General features: G+C 39.5%; 1 protein-coding gene across 2 annotated transcripts; it reads left to right on the top strand.

The window, feature by feature from the left end:
• Window positions 1–893: 893 nt before the first annotated feature.
• On the top strand, window positions 894–9,325 carry LOC118797807 (E3 ubiquitin-protein ligase TRIM39-like). 2 transcript variants are annotated; one of them, XM_036557078.1, is made up of 6 exons: window positions 894–1,406; window positions 3,136–3,225; window positions 3,316–3,543; window positions 3,620–3,642; window positions 3,747–3,865; window positions 7,351–9,325. In XM_036557078.1, exons 1-6 carry the CDS (start codon window positions 1,005–1,007, stop codon window positions 7,896–7,898), a joined length of 1,410 nt encoding a protein of 469 aa, XP_036412971.1. In that variant the 5' UTR covers window positions 894–1,004; the 3' UTR covers window positions 7,899–9,325. The 2 variants fall into 2 exon arrangements, with proteins under 2 accessions (XP_036412971.1, XP_036412970.1); XM_036557077.1 differs by having other exon boundaries at window positions 897–1,406; window positions 3,130–3,225.

Here is a 9,325-nt window from a genome sequence, read left to right as displayed (position 1 = left end):
CCCCCAATCTATTGAGCAGTGTAAGAGAATGAATCAAGAGTTGAATAAATTTTTCAGAACTTCTTGTCATAACAACCAGATTGGGCCAGATACTAACCATGGGCAGAGATGGCACAGAACTCCTGTGTAAGCTCCACTAAAGATCTGACACTCTTCCAGTGTTTCTTAGATTACTAAACTCCCTTGTAAAAGTGATATTAAACGTTGTGGTTTAGTTCAAAGTGTGTTTATGTGCTTTTTGGGTTTTGCTGTGTGGTTCACCGTAAAGAGAATGGTGAAAGGTAGTCTTTCCCACTAAAGCAGCTGCGTTCATGTGGTTTTCTGCTGGAGTAAGTAAAAGATCACTTCTCATGGCAGAAATACCGGCTTCTCCCACGTCTTCTTTTACGTGGACGCCACAGTATTACCAATATGCTCTAGTAGGAGGAGTACTGGATTACACATATTTTGACAGTGCTCAGTGAAAATGCATTGCAAATTCTGATACAAAGTCCATTTGTTGTAATAATTAACTTTTCTCCTACTGAGCAACTTCCTGCACACAAACAAGAAAAAAATGCATGCTTTGTTTTAATAGAAGACGTTGTTAAAGAAAGAAATGTTTCTTTCCATGTAAACTTCAGACTGTTCACATCATATATTAAATTATCTTTAATAAGTGACCTTTAACCTTTTTGACTAGTTTATCCATAATGCTTCCATGAAGTGGTATTGACTGGCTGTAATCCAGTGCATCTGTGAACATTAACCAACAGATATGAGCACATTTTTATTACTGGGAGTTTTTTTAAGTAAAACATGATTTTGTGTTATAGATTTTTTTTCGTGCATAACATTTTACAACTGTATGATTTAGCTTTTACTATTCTTCATAATACTTAATCCAGACAGATTTAAATAAGATTTTGGGTTCTTGGATTTGTACCTTTGAACAGTCAGCTGACATGCCCTCGTACAGAGTTCACACACAGCTCTCCAGGTGCTACTCCAGCTGAATTTCAGCGATGGCGTCCTCCCTCTCACCACTCGAACAGGATCTCTTGTGTCCTGTGTGTTTTTTTATCTTTACCGACCCAGTGTTTCTGTCCTGCGGTCACAGTTTCTGTAGAACATGTTTACAGCAGAACTGGACAAAGAGTTCAGGAAGAGAGTGTCCTGTCTGCAGGAGATGGTCATCAAAAACTCATCCTCCTCCAGATCTGGCTCTGAGGAAAGCCTGTGAGTCCTACAAGCAGCAGAAGAGAAGCAGTGATTCAGGTTCTCAGGGTCTGCTGTGCTCTCTGCACTCTGAGAAGCTCAGTCTGTTCTGTGTGGATGATCAGAAGCTGGTGTGTGGACAGTGTGTGTCTCAGGATCACCAGAGTCACAGTTTCTGCTCCATCAGCAAAGCTGCTGGTCTACACAAGGTAGGAGAGAATGAGGTTCATTTCATTTTTTGATATATATTTCATATTTGATATTTCTGAATGAAGGAGAATTTCTGACTGTAGCTGTATCTCAGTAGAGTATGACGCAGTCAAAACATTTTCTCAGAGACATACTTCATTCTAAAATGCTGCCCCTGCTGCATGCAGCATGCAATGGTTTTCAAAATTCCTCTATAATTCAGTGTTTGAGATGTAAACAGAGTGATTTGGTGTGAAATGGTTCAGATGTCTTTACAGTGGAGGTGATAGGAACCAGGGGTCGCCATGACTACAGCACAAATGTAGCCATTTTATTTACTATGCAAAACCACCAGTGAACCTACACAAGTCTACTGAGGTTTAATATATTATGTTGATGATGGTAAAATTGTGGAAAATCTGAAGCTTTCTTTGGGGCCTACTTTCCCTCTTAATACGCTGTATTTCAAATTAAAACAAATCATGTTTATTGTCACATCACATTTATACAGGTGTGAAGGGGAGTTAAAATCATCGGTGTGTGGCCCACGTGTACTACTTAACTACAAGAATACATTTAAAAACACAAACACATAAAAAAACGTATACAGTGGTGCTTGAAAGTTTGTAAACCTTTCAGAATGACCTATATTTCTGCATGAGTTTGACCTAAAACCTCTTCAGATTTTCGCAGAAGTCCTAATAATAAATAAAGAGAACCAAAAGTAAACAAATGAGACAAAAATATTAGAGTTGGTCATTTATTTATTGGTCATTTATTTATTTATTTCATATAATAACGTTCTGTGATGGAGCTTTCAGAGGCGTTGCTCGCTTTAGACGTCTGGTTCCTATCACTACCACTGTGAACAATTTTAAATTACTTTGTTTCCGTCTTGAGGATTTATTTATGCAGAAATGTTGAAAAAAAAGAAAGAAAATATTTAAAAATACATACAACTTCCACAGATTCTAAAGATCCCTGTGCACAAAATAATATCTGTACATATCTAAAAAAAATGGCATGTTAAACTGTCTAATTATAACAATAAAGAAGTAAAACGTCTGCCCCCATTTTGAGATATTACCTATAAACTAAGATTATAAAAATGCATGTCATGTATGATCAAGGGCTGTAAAAGTATATCTCAAATAAAAAGGTGGTCTTGTGGTTCAGATAATTCTAGTCAAGGTAAACAGAGCCACAGACTTTCTCAAGAAAAAGCCTGAACATAGAATTAATTTGTTTCTTTGTGAAATATTATTAATAGTGTATTCTTCCATTGTAGTAATAGTTTAAACATTTTTCTACACCCAATTTTAAAAAGACAAAATCACAATGGTTTTTCATATCGCACAAGATAAATGTGCAAATAAATAAATTTGACACTGAATATGAAGAATAAAAAGCACAAATCTAATTATATACTGATTGTCAGTGCCATTATATAAAACCAACAAGTCAAACCTTTACTGTGGTAAAAGCTGATGTAAAATACTCTCACAAGCAAAAAACAACTAATTAAAAAATGCTTTACTTTTTTTTCATCACAACTTGATTTTATGCTGTGTGTCCTGAATATCTGGTTATCTGACAAAAATTCACAGGTCATTATTTGACTAGTTTTGCTTGCAGTAATATTTGTGCTACTTCTGACAAACTGATTCTTTTTCTTTCTTTATTTCTGTTTTCATAGTTTCCTGCAGTGTTATTGTAGCTGTTTAATAATATGTGTCTTGTTAGGAACAGATACAGACTTGTCTAACAGAGCTGAAGAAGAAGCTTCAGATTTTCCACAGAGTGAAAATCATCAGTGACCAGGTGGCTGCACACATTGTGGTGAGTCGTTAATAGCAGCCTTTACATGAAACCAGCTGCTTTAAGCCTGAAAACAACTAAAAACTAACAGAACTATTGTTCTGCTCTCAGTCTCAGGCCCAGAACACAGAGAGGCAGATAAAGGAGGAGTTTGGGAAGCTTCACCAGTTCCTCAGAGAAGAGGAGGAGGCCAGGATCACTGCTCTGAGAAATGAGGAGATGGAGAAGAGCCACAGAATGAAGAAGAAGATTGAAGACCTGGACAGTCAGATAAAAGATATCAGTGCTAGAATTGTAGAGTCAAATGAGAGGCTGAAGGATGATGAAGTGGTTCTGCAGGTAAAAAAAACAATCATAACAGCGGTTATGAATATGAATAACTTAAATAGTAAACACTTTATGACCTTCTTTACAGGGCATCCAGACAATGTATGAAAGGTAAATATTACTATATACTAGTTTATTTTGGGTGGGTGTTAAAAAAGGCAGAAAAACTAATTGTGTGTGTGTGTGTGTGTGTGTGTGTGTGTGTGTGTTTTCAGAGCTCAGTACACAAGACTGGACCCAGAACTGGACTCAGGAGCTCTGATTGATGTGGCCAAACACCTGGGGAATTTGAGATTCCAAGTGTTGAGGAGGTTGAAGGACCTCTGTCCTTACTGTGAGTATCACACACTTGCATCTGTTGTTTATTAAATAGCGATGATGTGAAGATGATGAAGAAGTCTCCGCTGACACCGTCTTGCTTGTATAAGATGTTTATTACAAAGTAAAAGAGTATCATATTAAGCACCATAAAGTACCTCAGAGGGGATCCGTGCCCATTCTGAAGTGTCCCCTCCAGAACAGTATAGCCTACTGCTTATATAGGGTGGTTGTTGTCGAACGAAACATATGGTCCTTTTTAAAATAATCTCATCCATCTGGACTAAGAGAAGAAGGGAGAGGAAGAGAAAGGGGTCCATTCCCTATGGGGCCTCGACCCTTGGACCTTTGGACCAGGGGCCCCCTAACTTAAACATTCCAAACCTGCAAAGTCAGATAACACATGGAACTCTAGATACATGTCAGCCACGACAGCCCCACAACATCCAGAGCCTTAAGCATTTCCGGGCGAATCTCATCCCCCCCTGGTGCCTTGCCACTGAAGAGCTGGCCAACTACCTGAGTAACCTCCACCAGGGAAAAGGAGCTTCACATGCCAGGAGCCTCTGGCCCTGACTCCTATGAGGGAGGCATATTTCTTGGATTAAGGAGTTCCTCAAAGTGCTCCTTCCACCAACCGACAATATCCTGATTTAAAGTCAGAGTTTCTCCACCCCTGCCGAATACAGCTTGGGCAAAGCCATGCTGACAGCTCCTCCTTGTCCAGAACCTCCTCGATGCCGACCGAAAGTCTTTTTCCATGGCCTCACAGAAGTCCTCCCATGCTCTGGATTTTGTTCTGCCACCATTACCACTGTCGTCTTTTTTGCCTGTTGGTACCTATCTGCTGAGTCGGGAATTGTCCGGGCCATCCAGTCCCTAAAGGCCTCTTTCTTTAGCTTGACAGCCTCCTTCACCTTCTGAGAGAATTACATGTAGATTTCAAGCAAATAAATTTGTAAGCAAGTGTAAGTTTCTTCATGTGTAGTCAGCCTTACTGTTCTTCATTTAAACTTATTATTATTCTACTCTGACTCCTATGAGGGAGGCATATTTCACAGAAGTACTAGTTCTGGAACCACAAAATATTGCCAGTGATTTAAAGAAGGAGCTTGGTTCATAGGCCATAAGGACAAATCCTTATCCTGGAAATTTCCATGTCATTTTTTATTCAGAATTAAATTTCTCAATGCATATAACGAAGCTGGTATAGGCTTGTTACTTTCAATTGAAAAATATTGCTAAAGTCAGAAAATGCTTTCCATTCAGGATACAGAGCAAACTATTCACGCTTTTATTCCATCACGTCTTAATTACTGCAGGCCTTATTTACATGTCTTAGTCAAAGAGCTATGACATGGCTGCAACATGTCCAAAATGCAGCAGCTCAGGTACTTAGTAGAGCATGAACTGACATGGCAGAAGTCATGGGATAGCAGTATGTAAATTGATTATGAAGTGGTGTTACCTCAGGGGATGGCCTGGGAATGCCTACACCTGTATAAGTTGTGAGGTGTTATTATTGAGTCTGAAAACTGGCCAGTGTGGTCATGGCAAGGTGACATGAATTATCTGAGTTCAAACATTACCACCTACAGTGGACAGAGCATTGGCTGCCCATGGGTGCTTAATGATCGCGACCAGCGGTATCTGGCTAGAATTGTCTATGAGAACAGACAAGCGACTCTGGTAGAAATCATATCCACATTCATTGAAGGAGGCCCCACACGCTTATCCTGCAGGTCACTGCAGCGTTCTTTGTTTCCATGGAATATTGGAGCAGAAGACCCACCAGAGTGCCTCTGTTAACATCACAACACCAGACACAGCACCTCACCTGCGCTTGTGAGTTTGCAACTGGACCCTAGAGGACTAGCAACGTGTGGCGTGGACCGATGAGTCATGATACCAATTATTTTGGGCTGATGGTAGAGTTTGTGTGTGGCGCAGACCCTATGAAATCATGGACCCCAGTTGTCAATAAGGTACTGTGAAGACTGGTGGTGGTTCCATACTGGTGTGCGATGTGTTCTCATGGCACAGTTTAAGCCCACTGGTCAGCCTGAACATGTCATTGAACTTTTCACTGCTCGGTGATCTTTTGCAGCCCTTCGTGAAGTTCATGTACTCCCACAATGATGGGATATTCCAACAGGATAATGCTCTGTGCCATTGGGCCAAAGTTGTCCAGAACTGGTTTGAGAAGCATTCTGGACAGTTCCAACGATTGATGGCCTGCATCTTCGCCCCAATCGAGCATTTATGGGAAGAGGTGGAGAGGTCCATTCCCACCAGAGATCCTGCTCCTACAAAGACCACAGTGCTGTGGGTGGCTATCCAGATGGCATGACTCAACATCCCTCCAGATGTCTTCTGTCCACATGTGGACTTTGAGTTGCTGCACTCTGTTGCTGCTGTATTTATTACTGTATTTACAGTCAGGCTCACAGGGACACAAGATGGCCAGGTACCTGGGCTGCAGGGCCTGTTTAACCCTAGTGGGTTAATGCGGCTTTGTTCGGTGAATGCAACGTAATCACACAGAGGCATCAGCATAATATTACTTTTAATTAGGTTTCATTTGTAAAAGTACATCCATTCCTGCCTTTCAGGCCTGCAACACATTCCAATAAAGGTTGGGATGGGGCAACTTAGGACTAGTAATGAGGTAAAATAAATAATGATGTGATATAAAACAGGCGATGCCAACAGGTGATTGTAATCTTGATTTGGTACAAAACCAGCTTCCAGGAAAGGCCTAGTCCTTCAGCAAGAAGTCCAAAAGTCAGGGTCTGTCATGATGTGAGGGTGTTTCAATGCCCTTGGCAAAGGTAACTTACACCTCTGCAATGGCACCATTAATGCCAAAAAGTACAAAGAGATTTTGGAGCAACATATGCTGCCTTCAAGACGACATCTTGATGATCTTGTCCATGCATTTCAACAAGACAATGCAAAACCACATTCTGCACACATTACGAGGGCACAGCTATAGAAGAAGAGGGTGGATTCACTGGACTGGCCTGCCTACAGTCATGACCTGTCCTCAACAGAGAATGAGTGGCCCATTTTAAAATGCAAAATGTGACAATGAAGACCTTGTACTGTTGAACACCTTAAGCGCTTCATCACTCAGTGTCGTCAGTCCCTAAACATCTTTTGATTATTGTGACAAAGATGGACAACATTACAAAGTGGGAACTGCTTTACTCTCCCCACTTTGTTTGAAATATGTTACAAGATTGAAAATTAAAATTGCTGTTTAGTTTGAACAAACGATAAAGTTCAATTCAATAAAACAGCAGATTTGCTGTTGTATTGTTTTCAGTGTAATACAGGTCCAAAATAATTTGTTTTCAGTTTTAATTTTTAACATACTGTCCCAACCTTTTCTTATTTAGGGTTGAAGATTAAATGCAGTTGTAAGTGTGAATTACATTACATAATGTTGGAATGATACAAAGATGATGTCCAACATAAAACTCTTTTCCTCTTCCGCAGTTCCAGTGATTCTGGATCCAAACACTGCAAACTCCTCCCTCAGTATATCAGCGGATCTGAGCAGCGTCTCACCCTCACCTCTCACCCAACTTCCAGACAACCCAGAGAGGATGAGTATGTATAGCGGCGTTCTCGGTTCTGAAGGGTTCTCCTCAGGAACTCACAGCTGGGAGGTGGAGGTTGGATATGGTGAAGACTGGGTTATAGGAGTGGCTGAAGAGTCCGTCAGCAGAAAAGAAATTTGTGTGGCAGCCCCAGAAAATGGGTTTTGTTGCATATGGAGGGTAGAAAATACAATTTATGCTGGAACTGGCATTAATTCTAATGTCAAAGTTGCAAAGGAAGAAACCATCAAGACAATCCGAGTGACATTAAATTGGGAGAAAGGTCAGGTGATTTTCTTCTCGAAAGATAAGAACAAAGTTTTATACACCTTTAAACACAGATTCACAAAGAAAATGTATCCGTGCTTTTATAATAACAGCACAAACTCTGTGAATTCAATGAAGATTCTGTCTTTCCCTTCACACTTCACAATAAAACAGTGACTATAGGAATTTCATAAATTCATCTGTTTAATAAGTTTACAGCCTTTTTAAGGGCTGTGATTAAGCACTACAGAGCTGATGCAGTGTAGAAACTAACAGTGTATTTGTCAATGTGTCAGTCATGTGTGTACAATATTGATTCCACCACTCACCACCAGATGTCCTGCCCAAGAGTACTGATTTATCCCCCTCATTACTTCTTATCATTACCATCTGTTGGTATGTCCGTGGTAATAATTCTCCTGTTTATCTTAATAATTTGTTCATATAAAATATTTCTGTATTTCAAAACAATCATTTGTCCAATTGTTCAGATGTAAATTGAGTGATTCAGAGTGGGTTTGGTGTGAATTATTTGATTGTAGAGACTGAAATGTCTTTACATTGGTGGTGATAGGAACCAGAGGTCGCCATGACTACAACACAAATATAGACATTTTATTTACTGTCCAAAACCACCAGTGAACCTATACGTTTTTATGTAATATAGTGACAAATCTGAAAACATAGGTTTTCTTTGGGGACTACTTTGCCTTGTAACGTCATGTATCTCTCCACCAGGAATGGGTTTCAAACATGTTATAATCTTATCTGAAGTCTCATGACGTCAGGCAGCAAATCCATAAACTTTTGATCCAATAGCTTTCTGTGAGGGAACTTTTTGCGACAATAAACTCTCCAAATATCAAATTATATCTGATCCACTCCTACTGCTCTGAGTAGCTAGAATTTTTTTGCATAAATTGCAAGCAATAAAATCAAATCCCTTGCTGCCCAGCTGATTATTCCCATCAAACAGACTTTTTGAGATAAAATGTTTTGCATAATGATGGTAATGGTGGTGGTTGACATGTTTCTATCTCTGATGTACATTTGACATCTCTGATTTTCCCATAACCTGTTGATAAGGATATTTTTGTTTTTAAATCACTATGCGAGAAATCACTCACATGTAGAGCTGTTTGAGCTCTTTCAGAAGGGCTGTGGTCTTTCCTGCTTGTCTCTTTCTGTGGAAGCTCAAAAGTGGCCGCTTTCCTTTTAAAAACTCTCTCAGTCCAGCTCTACCTCTCCACCACACTGTGTTTATTTGTTATAAGAGGCACTTTAGGGGATTCTGTTGCATCACACTAAATTCATGTGCAAATGCATATTGTTTTTTTAAATCACATTAGGTTTCTGTGACATTTTAGGCATCAATAAATATTTTTTTTCCACGAAAGCTGATTTTTACAAAATATTACTGATAAATTCCATTTCCATAGCCTGCATCACCAAACTATTTGAAGTGTTAGCATGTTTTTTTGTAAAAACTCCTTTGTATGGAAACTTTTGCTATTGTAAACATGAAATGACTGTAATGTTCCTTCACTACAGCACCTGTTAAAACTTTGTTTTATGTGCCTTTCATATTAAATGAATCCAACCAA

This window comes from Colossoma macropomum, unplaced genomic scaffold (assembly GCF_904425465.1).
Source record: "Colossoma macropomum unplaced genomic scaffold, Colossoma_macropomum, whole genome shotgun sequence".
NCBI classification, from domain to species: Eukaryota; Metazoa; Chordata; class Actinopteri; order Characiformes; family Serrasalmidae; genus Colossoma; species Colossoma macropomum.
The sequence above is the reverse complement of the archived record's forward strand: the minus strand, read 5'-3'. Positions and strand labels throughout refer to the sequence as shown.

What these genes read in the sequence shown, in the direction of transcription:
- LOC118797807 (XM_036557077.1), top strand. Translation starts at nt 1,005, where the DNA reads ATGGCGTCCTCCCTCTCACCACTCGAACAGGATCTCTTGTGTCCTGTG. An exon ending in AAGCTGCTGGTCTACACAAG is followed by an intron (nt 1,407 to 3,129) that starts GTAGGAGAGAAT and finishes GTGTCTTGTTAG; the next exon opens with GAACAGATACAGACTTGTCT. An exon ending in ATCCAGACAATGTATGAAAG is followed by an intron (nt 3,643 to 3,746) that starts GTAAATATTACT and finishes GTGTGTTTTCAG; the next exon opens with AGCTCAGTACACAAGACTGG.